The sequence below is a fragment of the Callospermophilus lateralis genome, chromosome 7 (assembly GCF_048772815.1).
Source record: "Callospermophilus lateralis isolate mCalLat2 chromosome 7, mCalLat2.hap1, whole genome shotgun sequence".
In the NCBI taxonomy this organism is placed as follows: Eukaryota; Metazoa; Chordata; class Mammalia; order Rodentia; family Sciuridae; genus Callospermophilus; species Callospermophilus lateralis.
Window position 1 is genome coordinate 123,944,719 of NC_135311.1, and position 17,499 is coordinate 123,962,217.

The 17,499-nt window shown below is 37.9% G+C and overlaps 1 protein-coding gene and 1 long non-coding RNA gene across 9 annotated transcripts in view; one reads left to right on the plus strand and one right to left on the minus strand.

The window, feature by feature from the left end:
- LOC143403166 (uncharacterized) overlaps window positions 1-17,499 on the plus strand; it is a 34,920-nt gene that overhangs the window by 5,234 nt on the left and 12,187 nt on the right. The window lies entirely within an intron of this gene.
- Window positions 190-17,499, minus strand: part of Phactr4 (phosphatase and actin regulator 4) — a 95,071-nt gene continuing 77,761 nt past the window's right edge. For all 7 annotated transcript variants that reach the window (XM_076860938.1, XM_076860942.1, XM_076860934.1 and 4 more), the window contains 5 exons: window positions 9,474-9,529; window positions 7,403-7,464; window positions 5,483-5,620; window positions 4,424-4,500; window positions 190-3,390 (listed from right to left, as the gene is read on the minus strand). In XM_076860938.1, the coding sequence (XP_076717053.1) occupies window positions 3,375-3,390; window positions 4,424-4,500; window positions 5,483-5,620; window positions 7,403-7,464; window positions 9,474-9,529 (349 nt within the window). In that variant the 3' untranslated portion in view covers window positions 190-3,374. The remainder of the gene's footprint in view (window positions 3,391-4,423; window positions 4,501-5,482; window positions 5,621-7,402; window positions 7,465-9,473; window positions 9,530-17,499) is intronic.

Genomic DNA, 17,499 nt, shown 5'->3' on the forward strand with positions numbered 1-17,499 from the left:
TTTTTTTTTTTTTGCTTTGTTTACCTGTTATTTTGTGGTGCTGGGGATTGAATTCAGGGCAAACACATGCTAGGTAAGTGCTCTACCACTAAGCTATAATCCCAGCCTCTTGGATATAATTTTTAAGCAGGCTTTCATCTTTTGGAATAGAGCATAAAAAATAAATAACACATTCCAGAAGGCTTGGCATTTTAAACTTCTAACATATTTTAATAATTAATATTGATGATAAGACTGATATACAATGCAATTATTTATTTTACATGGATATTCTGTACATCAGGGCAGCATCTTGAAGTACAACACACAGCTTTTATTTCTTCTTTTACATTATGATTGTGAACTTCACATTTACACAGAAAGGGAACACAAATCCATTTTTATTTACATAAAAACTAAATAAACAATTGAACACATTTTACACCCAAAGTATCTTGTTTCTAAAGAACACAAATGAGATGAAAGATCAATCAGAATCCTTGGATGGCACATAGAAGGCAGACAAGTAGCTCAGGAATCAAATTTTGTCTTAAGCTTGGCACATTAAGGGAAAGAAAGGCAGTCAAAAAAGGGTTTGAAAATGTCATTTCAAGTTACAGAGAATGCAGGCACATGCCAAGCAGTTCCCAAACCAACAAGACAGGACAGTTAAGAGTCAAGTTAGCAGTTTATCTGTGACCACCATATACCCAGACCTCTAACAGACTTAGAATTCTCATGATTTTACCTCAATTTCTCCAAATGCTAATGAACTTCAAAGAGATGTAGATCTAGTATTGTTCCATAGCCTTTATAAAACCTTTGACAGTAATTGAGAACTCCAATTCCCACCCCAATCCCTACACAGAGAGAAAATACTACCTTGTAAATTCACTTTGACTTTTTTGTTTTGACCTGATGTTTTCATTCTTCAGCAAATCTGATGTGAACATGAAAGAAGAAAAATCTACTAAAAAATTACATACAGAAAATGATAGATGCTGGGCATGGTATCACACACCTGTAATCCCAGTGACTCAGGAGCTTGAGACAGGAGAACTGCAGTTAATGTGGTCCTCAACAACTTTGTGAGACCCTGTCTCAAAAAATAAAAAAGGGGGACTAGGGGTATAGCTTAGTTGATAGAGTGCTTGCCTCGCATGCACGAGGCCCTGGATTCAATCCCCAGCACCACAAAAAATAAATAAAAAATAAAAAAGGGCTGGGCATGTAGCTCAGTGGTAAAGCACTCTTGGGTTCAATCTCTAGTACCCAAACAAAGAAACAAATGAAAAACCAAGAACAAATAACAAGAGATCAGAAAAAAACCTACAAAACAGCTACAATTTCCTAAACATTACAGTGAAGAAAAAAGTCCACATTCATCAGTTAAATAAAAACTGTCTCTTTCTTCCACTTACAGTGTGAATAGGAATAAAGAGGGAGATACTAAGTGGGATGAGGCTCAGTGGTAGAGCGCTTGCTTAGCATACAACATGAGGTCCTGGATTCAATCCCCAGTACTGCAAAAAAAAAAAAAAAAAAACAACAAAAAAAAAAAACCCACTACAGCTCAGTGGTAGAGTGCATGCCAGTCATGTGGAAGGCCCTGGTTTTAATCACCAGCACTGCAAATAAAATACACCTGCATATGATTTCAGTGTGGTTACTGACACCAAACTAGCCCAGTCCGTTTAAATGAAATGTCCATTTATTATTATTTTTTTTTAAGAGAGAGAGAGAGAGAGAATTTTTTTAATATTTATTTTTTAGTTCTCGGCGGACACAACATCTTTGTTTGTACGTGGTGCTGAGGATCGAACCCGGGCAGCATGCACACCAGGCAAGCACTCTACCACTTGAGCCACATCCCCAGCCCCATGAAATGTCCATTTAATTAATTTAAATGAAAAAGAACCAGACCCAGGGGTGCATACCTGTAATCCCAGCAACAGGAGGATCCCAAGTTCAAGACAAGCCTCAGCAATTTAGCAAGGACATAAGCAACTTAGTGAAACCCTGTCTCACAATAAAAAAAATAAAAAGAGCTAGGGATGTAGCTCAGGGGTAAAGCACCTCTGGGTTCAATCCCGAATCCCCCCGTCACCACCACCAAAAAAAAAAAGAAGGAAATAGGATAATCAAACTTTTTATTTTAGGAAATTATACTAACATATATTACAATTACAAGATGGGGTGGGACTAAGCCAATTCCTAGGCACCAAAAACGCTGGCTAACAGTGAGTGAAGCGCCAGAGAATGCCAGGAGAATAGTGTTAGAATGAAGAGGGAATGTGCAGCAGGAGAGGGCAAAGGGCACTTAGAGAAGGGCAGTGAGCCATAACATGCCCCTCCTTTGTGGTTCTCCAAAGACATTTTCCCATGTAGCACCCCACATCCTTTAGGATCTTGCTGTGATTCTGGTTGGAAGTGTGGGGGCTGACACCAAACAAGTGCTCACCCAGCATGTCTACAACTCTGCTTTACTACTGGTTGAAGTGATTTACAGTATTTGGTACGATAAAAGTACAACAGCCTATAAAATTTAAACCACCAGTCAGCTTTCTGCCAAGTTGGCATTAATGTTAAGGCCTTTTCTTGTTTTTATATACAAAAAAATATACACGCTTTCTCTTTTGACCAACTTGCATTCTGGTTGCAGCTCAGACTTTAATGAACAGGAAAAACATAAGTTCCCATTACTTCTTCAAAATCATTTAAAAATAAAAATTAGGATGACAAGTGCCAAAAAGGAGGAACATGTCAGATCCTGAGCTTCCCCTCAGACGCGTGTGCCTGAAGAGAACTATATTGCTGTGTTACAAGAGGTATAGTGCAATGCTATCAATTGACATCCCAGTGTGGTATGAAGGCATCCTCTGGAAGTGGGGACCCCTTTTTCCAGAAGGCTGGGGCCTCTAGAAAATTTTCCCACAACCAATTATTTTTGAAGGCTGGAATTTAGTGCCTATACAAGTGGGTCTCACAATTAGGGCAGGGCAGGTAAGGCTAATGGTGCAAACTGTGCCTCAGCACAGGCAGTAATTTGGGGGCAAGGGTGTGGAAAAGTCAGTAAAACTCAGAACCTGCCAGTGGCTCAGAACTTTGGTGACTGGTGAGGGAAAACCCCTCAAGAATGTTGCTATATTAAAAAGTTCAAAAGTACTGATGAAGTATTGGCTTTTGCCCCAGGGGCAGCACATGAGAATCCATTCCAGTGGAAGGCTACATTCATAGGAGTGCTGTTCACTCCAGAACCAGATCCCAGAGGATGCAATTCTGGCTATGCGGGGGGGAAGTGCTAAAGTTCCCTCCATAATGTCACTCTGGAAACAAGCAGCAAAGCAGTCCTGGTTTTTGGAGAAGTTGTTTAGTTCCTTTCTCAAACTTCAGCATTATGGACGATGGTAGCTAAAACAGATGATCAAAAGAAAGGTTACCAAATAATGTAGATAACTTTTCTTATATCAGTAGTAATGAAATATCACATTCTTTTTTATTTTTATTTTTTTTGGTGCTGGGGATTGAACCCAGGGCCTTGGGCTTGTGAGACAAACCCTCTTACCAACTGAGCTATACCCCAGCCCCTGAAATGTTATATTCTTTTTTAATGTTTCTTAGCTGGGTGTGATGGTGCATGTTTATAATGCAGGAGGAGCCCAAATTCAAGACCACCCTCAGCAACTAAGCAAGGCTCTAAGCAATTAGCAAGACCCCATCCCAAAATTAAAAATAGAAAGGGCTGGGATGTAGCTCAGTGGTAAAGGCCCCTAGGTTCAACAGCCAGTAACCACCCCGCCCCCCAAAAAAGTCTTTTTTCCACTTTTTTTAAAATGACTTTTTTCTTATTGATTTCATTATTATTATTTTTAAATATACGACAGCAGTGGAATGCATTACAATTCTTATTACACATATAGAGCACAATTTTTCGTATCTCTGTTTGTATATAAAGTATGTTGATACCCAATTCAAGTCTTCATACATATACTTTGTATAATGATGTCCATCATATTCCACCATCCTTGCTAATCCCCTGCCCCCTCCCTTTCCCTCTCACCCCTCTTCCCCCGCCTTTTTTCCCCTCAGTTGCATGTGACATGCGACACCCCTGCTCCCTCCACCCCCCAGTACTGGATTGAGCCACATCCCTGGCCCTTTTTTTGTTATTTTATTTAGAGAGAGGGCCTTTCAGAGTTGCTTAGGGCCTTGCTAAGTTGCTGAGGCTGGCTTTGAACTCGTGATCCTCCTGCCTCAGCCTCCTGATGATGTTATTTTTTTTGTGGCGCAGGGGATAGTGCTGGGCGTTGTACATACTAGGCAAGCGCTCTAGCCCTGATCTAAATCCTTAGTCCAGAGTTCTCCAACCTAAACAGCTCTGGTATGTTTGTTTGTTGGGTTAAATTTTACTTAGCTTATAGTTTTTGGGTCTTTTGGCTCTTACCGTGTGAAATGTTTGCTCTCTTCATGAACCTCCATCTCTGAGCTTTTAAATTCATTTAATTCTTTTCTAATAGCAGCCTGTAAGGTAGAAATAAAAAGATTTTAGCATTTTCTGTCTGCTGTAGTATAGCACTATGATTTGCCATCTACTCCCTATTGTGCTTAATTTTGAGAGTCACTGAGTCCCTGACAGGCAACACATTAAGCCAAGCTCTGAACCTAATATACATTTTCTGACACAATCCATCTCACAATAAACCTAAAATGTCAAGAGAAATCCAAATATTGAAAACCCTGAAGAGAGATTATAGTTTTATATTTTTCACAGCATGTAAAAATGCCTTTCCTACTGTAGAAGTTAATATGTGTGCCAGATGCAGTGGTGCAAGCCTGTAATACCAGCTACTTAGAAGGCCGAGGCAGGAAGACTAGAAGATCCAGATTGACCTGGGCAACTAAGAGATAACCTTTCGATAAAGAGGGGCTGGTGTGGTGGCCTTCAGCAATTTTGTGAGACCCTGCCTCAAAAAAAAAAAAAGAGGGGAAGGAGGGTTAGTTAGGGATGTGGCTCAGTGAAAAGTGCCCCTGAGTTAAATTCCTAGTGCCAAAAACAAACAAACAACAAAAAAAGGGAACTATGATGAATATGGGTGAATGTGTGTAATTACTGAACTATACCACTCCAAATCCATTCAACAAATGTGTTTTAATGCATCGGGCTCTGGATTCAATCTCCAATAGCACGTGCGCATGTACACACACACACACACACAAATAAATAAAACAAAATTTAAAACATTTTGTTTCCTTCTAGTTTTTTCACTTTGTGATACAGCAGGGATTTCCTCCTCTTCTTTCAATGTTGGTGGTGGAGTCATTAGTATAAGATTTTGGTTGTACACCCTGTGATTTTATATCTTGATTTGAAATTTAATATTATATCAAAACTAGAAGCTTTATGGTTCCTTATTTTATTTAGTATCTGGCATCCTTCAAGTAAAGAAAAAAGAGAGCATGCTCTCAAATATGAAAGAAAATATGTTACATGTTTTACAGTTACCTTGTCAGCAGGAGTCAGCTTGGTCCAAGGTTTGTCAGCTCGCCGGTCATAATCTTGAGCATCTGTTACTTCCACATATTCATTAAACCTCAGAATCTTCCTGGCAAGTAGTTCAGCCACAGTTGGCCTTTGACTGAGCTGAAAGAAATGGAATCTTTTAGTTCTCTATGCCAGGAATTAGCAATCACTTATGCATTCAAATTGCCTCTAAACTTTGTTTAATACTGGAATCACCTGGGGAGCTTACACCATTATTAATTCTTGGGTATCATCCCCAGAATTTTTTCTTTTTAAGTAATTTCATTGCACAGCTAAGACTGAGAAACACTGCTAGAATCTGTGCTTCTCAAACATCAACATACATACAAATCCCCCCAGGGATCTGGTTAAAATGTAGATTCTAGGCTGAAAATATAGTTCAGTGGTAAAGCTTAGCATACCTGAGGCCATGACTTCAATCCCCAATACCAAAAACATTTAAGAATAAATAAATAAATAAAATGGAGTCTCTTATTAATTGAGTCTTGGGTAGAGCCTGACATTAAGTATCTCTTAGAAAACCCCAGGTGATAATAATGATGCTGGTCCACAGATCCCATTTTTGTTTTTTTGGTATGGAGGTTGAATCTAAGGGCACTCAACCACTGAACCACATCCCTAGTCTTTTTTATCTGTTTATTTATTTATTTAGTTGCAGATGGACACAATATCTTTATTTTACTTATGTATTTTTAGGTGGTGTAGGGGATCGAACCCAGTGCCCCAAGCATGCTAGGCAAGTGCTCTACCACTAAGCCACTACCCCAGCCTCCTAGCCTTTTTTATATTTATTTAGAGGCAGGTTCTCGCTGATTTGCTTAGGTCCTCACTAAATTGCTGTGGCTGGCTTTGAACTTGTGATCCTCCTGCCCAAGCCGCTGGGATTATAGGTGTGTGCCACCGTGCCACGCTCCATGGACCACATTTTGAGTAGCAAGGCTCTTGTGCATTTCATTTCAGCATCAACAATACACAAAGTAGAGGATTCCTTAACAAACTGATTTAAGATTGCAGGTAACCTGCTCAATCTGAAGATGGCCTCTAATTATCAAGATAATTCCTCCATTCCAGGAGAAAGGATGAAATAGGATAATTCCAGAAATGAATATCTAGATCCCTTGCTCTTCTGGGGATTCTTAGAAATTTTAAGTAGTATTTGCCAGGCATGGTGGTGCATGCCTGTTATAACAGCATCTTGGAAGTCTGAGGCAACTTTGTGAGTGAGACTCATCTTAAAATTAAAAAAAAAAAAAAAAAAAAAAAAAAGTGCGGGGGAATGTGACTTAATGGTTAATCCCTGGTACCCCAAACAAACAAAGTTCCAGGCCACCTTGGACAATTTAGCAAGTCCTATCTCAAAATAAAATATAAAAAGGGCTGGAGATGTAGCTCAGTGATTGAGCACTCCAGGGTTCAATCTCTAGTGCCACAAAAACAAACAAACAACAACAACAAAAAATTAGTTTGCTTTGTAAAACTGAATGCTACACTCTCCTCCTGTTATTGTCTCTACACAGCAACAAGTTTTAAGGGGTTGGGGGGTATGTACCTCAGTGTTAGAGCACTTTCGTAGCAGGTGCAACACCCTGGGTTTTATTACCAGCATCACAAACAAAAATTCCCACACATACAACAACAACAACAAAACACAAAACAAAACTGCACCACTTTTTATGGAGTATACATCAAAATCCCAAATCCAAAAAGGTAAAAATTATCAAACTCCTCCTTGTAAAGGTCTGTTTTAAACATTAAAAATCAAAGAAAAATTACGTATTATTTTCTACATATATAGCAAATTCATTATTTCCACAAATAGGTCATTCAAATCCAAGACAAAGTCAATAGGCAGATTGAAATCAACCACACAGGAAGCTGTACCTTTCTAGTGAGCCGACGTTTAATCTCTCGTTTCTCTGCCTGACGATCAGCTTCATTTTTAGCTACATTCGACAGTCAGAAACAAAGAATGAATATTACTTCAAAATGGCAATTTGCTTATCAAACATTTTGATAATTATACCACAGATCTATCTATCTCACTCTTTCTTTCTTGTGGTACCGAAAACCGAACCCAGAGTCTCACAAATGCTAGATAAGTGCTCTACTATTAAGCTACATCCCTAGCACTTTTCATTTTCAGATAGGGATTATAGGTGTTAAGTTACCCTCTTATTTTAGCCTCCCTAGAAGTTGGGATTATAGGTGTGTGCCCCTGGACCCAACTAACCAAGACAATTTTTTTTTCTTTTATTTTGGTACCAAGATTGAATCCAGGGGCATTAAACCAGTGAGCCATATCCACAACCCCTTTTTACTTTTTGAATTTTGAGACAGGGCCTTGCTAAGTTGCTTAGGGCCTCAGTAAATTGCTACGGCTGGCTTTGAACTTGCAATACTCCTGCTCAAGCTTAATCCCTGGGGAAAGGGAAGGAGGGAGAGAGAGAGAGAGGATGGGTGGGGGGGGAGAGAGAGAGAGAAGACAAGAGAAGAGAGAGAAGAGAGAAAGAGAGAGGTCTCTACTTTTTTTTTGATCATGCTGGAATTCAAACCCAGGGCTCTAGTTTGCTAGGCAAGCATTCTACTACTGAGCCACATCCTCAGCCCTAGTCTTCACATTTTTTTACAGTTTTGTATCCACCTAAAATATTCTCCATTATTCTATGGTTTGCAAAGCCAGAATATTTACTATGCACCTAAAAATATGTATTTTTAAAAAAAAATTTTTTTTTAGGTGTAGATGGACACAACACAATTCCTTTATTTTTATGTGGTGCTGAGGATTGAACCTGGGTCCAGCCCATGCTAGGCAAGTGCTCTACCGCTGAGCCACAATCCCAGCCCAATTTGTATTTTTGTAGTTGTAGATGCCAGCATGCCTTTATTTTATTTGTTTATTTTTATGTGGTACTAAGGATTGAACCCACGGCCTCACATGTGCTAGGCATTTGCTCAGCTACTGAGCTATAGCCCCAGCCCACTAAGAGCCATTTAAAAAAAAGTTTTCATAGTTTTGCTCAAGAGTAACTGATAAGAATGGACAAAAGAGATCACACCAAGTTTCAGGTAATATGTTTATAAAGCCTCCCACACTTTATTTATCTTCCAAAATTATCTATCTATCTATCTATCTATCTATCTATCTATCTATTTGTAGGTGGACACAACACCTCCATTTTATTTATTTATTTTTATGTGGTGCAGAGGATCGAACCCAGGGCCTTGAATGTGCTAGGTGAGCACTCACTGAGCCACAACCCCAGCCCAGCCTCCCACACTTTAAATTCACTAAGTGACTATTGTGTATGCCTAAAAAGTATTATGGGAATGATCAGACTGAGCATCCCAACAAGCAATCCCAGGGAAGCCTGAACCGCTTCAGTAATGAGATTTTTCTAAACTTTGGAAAGACAAATCACATCTGTATTAAATTAGAATGCTATTTCAGGAAGTTAATTATATACATAGACAACAAATTAAATACATGGTCTTACTTAGGGGCTATGGAGGTAAAGACAGTCTTAATGACTGAAAGCAGCAGGAAAATTGCAATTCTAGGGACTTGCATTGGATTCCAAGCCCCCTGATTCTACTAGCACAAGAATGTCTCATTCACATGCACAGTTACTACCGTAGTTCCTTCCATGAAGACAGAGAAAAGTTGGGTCACATCTCTTATACACTGTCAAATGCCCAAAGCAATTTGAGGAAAATGTAAAAACATTAAAGCAAAAATTTTTAGAGTATCATAATATACTAAACAATGCCATGTAGCTTCTTCCAAAGGAAGCTTGGGGGAACTCTGTTCCCACAGGGGAAAAATATTTTTCCCAGACTGAAACACTCTCTTCTTGGCCCTTTTAGAAAATACTTCTTTTATCTTTTATGTACATTAAAGTAATAGACATATAAAAGAATATCTGCATAATTTTATTTCCATAGCTGGACTTACGTTGCAGTATATTTCGCTGTTCTAGTTCTTCTGGTGTTGGTCTTTGACTCAGTCTCCTAAAAGGGAGATAAATGGGGATACTTATTATCTCACTTAAAGCTCTTCTTTACAATGATTTTCTGGCCATAGTTTATATTAGCCCCTAAGCAAGTTAAAAAAAAAAAAAAAATCAATAAATTTTCAAATGGATATATTTCATTTTCTTATCCGATTATTTATGAAACAATTTCCACATTGAAAGTACTAAGTCGGGCCCATGGGACATGCAGTGGCTCGGGCCGCTGAGACCAGATCACAAGTTCAAAACCAGCCTCAGCAAGTCAATAAGGCCCTAAGAAATCAGCAAGACCCCGACTCTAAATAAAATATAAAATGGGCTAGGGATGTGGCTCAGTAGTTAAACACCCCTGAGTTCAATCCCTGGTACAAAAAAATAAAAAATGAAATAATAAAAATTTAAAAAAAAGAAAGTACTAATATAGAGCTAGAGATGTAGCTTAGTGGATAGCACTTGCCTGGTATAGGTGAGGCCCTGGGTTCAATCCCTAGCATTAAAGCGGGGGAAAAAAGAAAAGACAAACTTGAAAGTATTAATATTACAGATATCATATTATATGACTTTTTTTGGGGGAGGGGGTAGTGATGGGGATTGAACCCAATGCCTCACACATGCCAGGCCTGTGCTGAGCCACAACCTCAGCCTGGTAATCTTTATTATATAATATATATGTGCATGTGTGTGTGTGTATTTGTTGTTGTTTGTTTTATTGAGATGGGATCTCATAATGTTGTCCTGGGCTCAAGTAAACCTTCTGCTTTAGCCTCTCAAGTAGCTGGACTACAAGCATGAATCACTATGACCAGCTGCTGTTTGGATTTTTAAGCAGTGGTTTAGGAGACACAGAAATGTAAGATGGTCTCTTTCTAGGTAATATTCTGTCATAATATGATTTTATTATATTTTTAGTTATGCTGGGGATTGAACTCAGGGTCTTCTGTATCCATCCCCAGCTCTCGTTAATTCTATGATTTTAATTTGTCTTCTCTGTGAAGTATTTGATAAGGTTTTTCATAGTTCTGATGATGTTACTAACCAATGACAACTTGTCATTTCTTTTTCTTTTAAATATTTTTTAATTGTTGATAGATCTTTATTTATTTATATGCAGTGCCTCACACAAGCCAGGCGAGTGCGCTACCACCGAGCCACAGCCCCCACCCATTTCTGTCATCTCTGAATTCAGAAAGCTATTCATTTTTTAACTTTAATCTCAATATTTATCAGACAGCATTTCAGCTACTTGTTTTTTTTTTTTGTTTTGTTTTGTTTTGTTTTTGTTCCAGGGATTGAACCAGGGGCTCTTAACCAATAAATCACATCCCCATTCCTTTTTATTTTGAGCCTTTCTAAATTGCTCAGATTGGCTTTGAACTTGAAATCCTGCCTCAACCTCTGGAGCTGCTGGGATTACAGGCATGCACCATCGTGTCTGGCTCTACCTGCTAATTATTCAACTCTTTTTTGCCTGTGTAGAGAACACCTAGACCCATTCTCTACACAATTTACATATATATATTTCATTTTTTTTTAGTACTGAGGATTAAACCCAGGGGCACTTAACCACTAAGCCATATCCCTAACCCCTTTTTTTATTTTGGGACAGGCTCTTACTAAGTTGCTTAGGGCCTCACTAAATTGCTGAAGCTGGCTTTGAACTTGCAATCCACCTACCTCAGCCTCCCACTTCAGCCTCCCAAAGTGCTGGGATTACAGCTGTGTGCCATGATGCCCAGCTTTTATGTTTAATTTTTAAAGAAACTGCCAAACTATTTTTCTGAAGTACTTCTACTACTTTACATTCCTACGACTAGTAGGTAAGAATTCAGTTGCTCCTTATTCTCCGTAATCCTTGGTATTGCCAGTCTTTTATTAAATTGTTTAATTTTAGCTATCCTAGTGGATTTGTAGTGGTATCTCACTTTTTGTTTTTTAATTTAAATTGTTATTTTACAGTAGTATTCTCTTATCCATGCTTTTGCTTTTCAGGGATTCAGTTACCCAAGGTCAACCATGGTCCAAAAATAAACAAACATAGTTATATTTAGAAATAAACAATCAATAAGTTTTAAATTGCATGCACTTTTAAAATCTTGAACTGTCCCACTCTCTCCCACCTGGAACATGAATCATGCTCTTTGTCGTGGGTATTATTCATCCATTAGTCACTTCTTAGCCATCTGGGTTATGAGACTGACTGTCATGGTGTCATGGTGCTTGTGTTAAATCAAGTAACCTTTTTTTACTTAATAATAGTTATAAATATAAGAGAAGTGATGCTGGTAAGAGTGTTTAATATGTGATCCAACCCCTTAACAGAGTGGTTGCTGGTTATATCGGGGATTAAACCCCAGGAGTGCTCTAACACTGAGCTACATCCCCAGCCCTTTTTAATTTTTTTTTTCTATTTTGAGACGTGATCTCACTAAGTTGCTCACACTGGCCTGTCTCCAGAGTCAATGGGATTATAAGGATGTATTAACATCCCCATGGGGCCTCCTAAGAGACTTCAAATTATAAACACAATGTTGTTCAGTAGTTCTTTAGAGATTATTCATCATCCATAAATACAATTTTATATTGACTAGTGACCAGCTATTTTATACACTTCCATTGAGCACCTGGCAACACTATTCTGCTCTCTGCTTCTATGACCATTTTATTTTTTCTTTTATGACAATTTTAAATTCCGCAAAGAAGTGGGGTTATAGAGCAATTCTCCTTCTGTGACTGGTTTTTTTGTCTTGCAGTGCTGGGCCTGATTCATGCTAGGCAAACCCTCTACACTGAGCCATACTTCTAACCCTATGATTGGCTTATTTTGCTGAGCATAATGTTCTCAGGGTTTATCCACGTATATCCAATGTTGTTTTCTTTCTAAGGCTGAAGAATGTTCCACTGTGTACACTATATTTTCTTACTCCATTCTCCCCCATCAGTGAACATTTAAGTTTTCTCCATATTTCAGCTATTAAGAATACTGCTACCAATAAATAAATAAATAATACTGCCACAATGAACATGGATTGCAACACTGATTTCTCTCCAAGATCATGATTCTAATTTTTTTCAAATAAATACCCAGAAGATGGATGGCTGGATAATATGGAAGTTCAATTTTTAACCTTTTTTTTTGGTTGCTGGGGACTGATTCCAGGGCCTTGCATAAACTAGGCTATTTTTAATTTTTTGAGGAATCTCCATACTGTTTTCCACATGGGATGCATGAATTTGCATTCCGATCAACAGTTTATAAGGGTTCTAATTTCTCCATATCCTTTTGTTTCTTAGAGAATAGCCAGCCTAACAGGTGAGAGGTGATATCTCTTGTGGTTTTGATTTGCAATTCTGATGATTAGTGATATTGAACATTTTTTCATATACCTGTTTGCCATTTGTATGTCTTATTCAGATTATGTGGTTTTAACTTGCATTTCCTTAATGAGTAATAATGTTGAGCCTCTTTTCATATGCTTATTTGCCTTCTATATATCTTCTTTGGTGATGTGTCTGTTAAAATCTTATGCCATTTTTTTTTTCCAGTGTTGGGGACTGTACCCAGGACTTCAGGCATGCTGAAGTGGTCCTTTTTTATTGTCTTCTTATTCAGTTTTGAAAATCTTCATATTATAGATAAGACACATTCATAAAATATATGATATGAAAAATCCTTTCCTGAACTCAGGGCATTTAACCACTGAGCCACATCTCCATCCCTATTTTGTATTTTATGTAGAGACAGGGTCTCACTGAGTTGCTTAGCACCTCACTTTTGCTGAGGCTGGCTTTAAATCTGCAATTCTCCTGCATTGCTATGATTTCAAGTATGTGCTATCACACCAAGCTTCTCGGAGTTTTTTTGTTTGTTTGTACCAGGGACATTTAACCACTGAGTCACACCCCCAGCCCTATTTTGTATTTTTTTAAGAGACAGGGTCTCGGGGCTGGGGATGTAGCTCAAGTGGTAGCGTGTTCACCTGGCATGCATGCGGCCCGGATTCGATCCTCAGAACCACATACAAACCAAGATGTTGTGTCCACCGAAAACTAAAAAATAAATATTAAAATTTTATCTCTCTCTCTTTCTTTAAAAAAAAAAAAGAGAGGGAAAAAAAAAAGAGAGACAGGTCTCAATGAGTTGCTTAGCATCTTGTTTTTCTTGAGGCTGGCTTTGAACTTGATCCTCCTGCCTCAGTCTGCTGGGGTTATAGGCATACTCCACCACACCTGGCTTTTTAAAAATATTTTTCATTGTAAATAGACAAATACTTTTATTTTTATATGGTGCTGAGGACTGAACCCAGTGCCTCACACATGCTAGACAAGTGCTCTACCACTAAGAAACAACCCCAGTTCTATTTCTATGAACTTCTGATTAGTTATTAGTAAAAATCAAGGGATGAACTAATAAGAAATTAGTTATTTGTCATTCCTACAAAAGTTGAAGGGACATGGTATCTGGCAGAGGCCAGAGCAGTTACCTTTTTCCTGTGGCTAATTAGGTTAACAAGGTCCTACTGTTTAACTTATGCTATTCCAAGTGAAACAGCTTTTCACGAAAGCAGACCCAGTCTAAAACTGGATAATAATAACAATTCCATCCTTTATATGGACAGATGAAGGCATACTAGAGATGACTTTACCAGGACTTTGCCAGATGACTTTACTATTTAGAAGGAAGGACTATATCTGTGACTGTGTATATTGACTAATTTAAATTTTCTGACAAAAACTGAGGAGAAGCACCGGGCATGGTGGCGTACACCTCTAATCCCAGCAGCTCAGGAGGCTGAGGCAGAAGAACTGCAAGTTCAAAGGCAGCCTCAGCAACCACAAGGCACTAAGCAACTCAGTGAAACTCCAAATTCAATCCCTGGTATCCCCCTCCCCCACCAAAATTGGAATAAAGACGCCAGCACTATAATCCAAATGATTAGTACTAAACCAGCCAAATGACTAGACCCCATCACAAAGCAAACACTTCCAGACATTGAACTCAAAAACTTGTTTTTTAATTTCAAGCCTATAGGTGATTCAAACCTAAAAGATGAATGCTAAAGTAGAAAACAACTGACTTAGAGTTAATCAGAGTCACACACACACACACACACACAAAAAAAAAAAAAAAAATCAGAGATAAAAATCAATCTCTAATAATAGGGTTCTGGTTCAATTAATTATACTATATTGATTCAATGGATTCATATATGGTGACTATTAGTAATAATTACAAAGACTATATGGAAATAGGGAAAATCTTTATAATAAAAAAGTAATAGATATGCCATGTAAAATATGCACACAAAAACACTAGCAAAGAGAAAGGAATGTAACTCAGTTGCAAAATGCTTGCCTAACGTGTTTGAGACCCTGGTTCAATCCCTAGCACCACAAAACAAACAAAAATCACTGGGAAAGAATACAAAATATTGTAATTATTTATAGCCCCAATGGTCCAAATCCAACCTGAGATCTGCTTGTTTAGAGCCTGAACTTAAACAAACCACTACCACCATCATCATCATATCACCATCATTATCATTACTGATGCTGGGAGAGAACTCAGGGCCTTATGCATGCTTAAGTAAGTGCTCTGCCACTGAGCTATTATCTGCCCCCCAGCCTCATTCTATTTATTTGTTTATTTTTTGGTACTAGGATTGAACCTGGGGCTATTTTACCACTGAGCTATAGCCCCAATGTTTTATTTTGAGACTGGGTCTCACTAAGCTGTTGAGGATCTCACTAAGTAGTTGATGCTGACATTGACTTTGTGATACTCTGGCCTCAGCATCCAGAATTGCTGAAATTATAGGAATGATAGAAGGAAGACAACAATAAATAAATTAGAATAGCAGAAAATGAATAACCAGAATCTCATCATAAGGAAAAAAATAAGACAAATTCAAATTTAGGGCACTCTAAAATACACAAATGAAATGGCTTAGGAATTGTTTCAGATTAAAGGACACCAAAAAGATATGACATCTAAATATAACACAATATGGTAGATTAGATAAATGCTATTAAAATGCTATTAAAGCTATTAGTAGCCATGCGTGGTGGCACATACCTATAATCCCAGTGGCTTCAGAGGCTGAGGCAAGAGTATTGCAAGTTCAAAGCCAGCCTCAGCAAAAGTGAGGGGCTAAGCAACTCAGTGAAACCCTGACTCTACATAAAATACAAAATAGGGCTGGGGATGTGGCTCAGTGGTCCCTGAGTTCAATCCCTGGTACTGCCCCCCACCCCCCAAAAAAGGTATTATTAGGATGATTAATGATGTACTATGAATGTATCGGTATTAAATTTTTTGAATTTGATAAGTATTCTGTGGATATATAAGACAATGTCCTTCTTCATTGGAAATAACATACCAAAGTAAAGCATTCTATTGTCTGCAATTTATTCTCAAATGGCTCAGGGGAAAAAAAGAATGTTATGTGTATAAAGCAAGAGTGAGCACAATAATCAATAAGGCAAATATGGAAATGTTAACACTTCTAGGTGAAGGGCATAAAACAACATTTTTGTAATTTGAATTTTTTTTTCTTCAAAATAAAATGAATGAATAAGTACAGATATTAAATTGCTGTACCTTAAATGTAAAGGGCCAAGTCTACCATCCTTTCCCTATGAAGAATTTCTGGTACCACACCCAGAAGCCCATCTATCCAAATCACTTTCAGATTGGTGATTTGTGAGTAATGGACACTGTCAGAGAAAGAAAAGCCTTCTTTTTCCCTTCTCTCTATCACCCTTAATTTCTTTTGCTTAGGGCCTTATTTAGTTCCTGAGGCTGGTCTCAAACTTGCAATCCTCCTGCCTTAGCCTCCCAAGTCACTAGGATTACAGGTGTGTGCCACCACACCCAGCCTAATCATCCTTAATTTCAACAGTAGTCAGACTGGCCATTATGCTTAAAAAAATACATCTCAGAGAATGATTTCAGGATCCAAAAAATGTCTATTGGAAGACCAAGGGCCAAACTTGTCTCTAGATGAGGCACATACAGTATAATCAAGATATTTAAGGTAGAAGAGAATACAATTTTATTAATGGATATCCTTAGCTAATTATTTTATGGAGAGAGTCCACCTTCTTATCCTCTCTCTACAGGGAGAAACATCTGTGCCAGGCAAACACCCATCTACTTGTCTGAACTCTTAAGAGTTTTGCATATGCAGGAAGCGGGTCTGCATTTTGTTTTTGATTCTAGTTGACTTAAAAAACACACTAACATTTGGAACATGTGAAATAGAAATGATGAAAAATGTGCGTGTGATTAATTAGGTTTGCATTTCATGGTTCAGCAGCTAAATAAAAAATGGAAAAAGAGTTGCTATTCTGGGAACCACCCAGACTTCTCTTAACAACTTTGGCAAAACCATATATGTTATCTCATAGTTAGTGCTATCTGGTTCCTTAAAATTTCCAAATTCTTAGAGAGGCTATCCAACTGTGTCTAATATGTAGATTTTGTCTTTTCCTTTTTTTAATATTTTAGTTATAGTTGGATACAATACCTTTATTTTATTTATTTATGTTTATGTGGTGCACATGCTAGGCAAGCACTCTACCACTGAGCCATAACCCCAGCCCTCTTTTTTATTTTTACAATTTTTTTTTTTTAGAGCTGGGGTTGTAGCTCAGTGGTAGAGCCCTTGCTGCCTAGCACCTCATAAAAATAAACAAACAAAAATAAAGATATTATGTCCATCTACAACTAAAAAAAAATTTTTTTGAAAGGAGGCAGTTACTTGGAACATGTGAAATAGAAATTATGTAACTCCCATTTAATAATATGTATTTTTAAAATTTATACTAAAGGGGCTGGGGTTGTAGCTCATCGGTGGAGTGCTTGCTTCACATGCATGAGCCCCTAGTTCGATCCTCAGCACCACTTAAAAATAAATAAAAATAAAGATATTGTATCCATCTACAACTAAAAAAAATTTTTTTAAAATT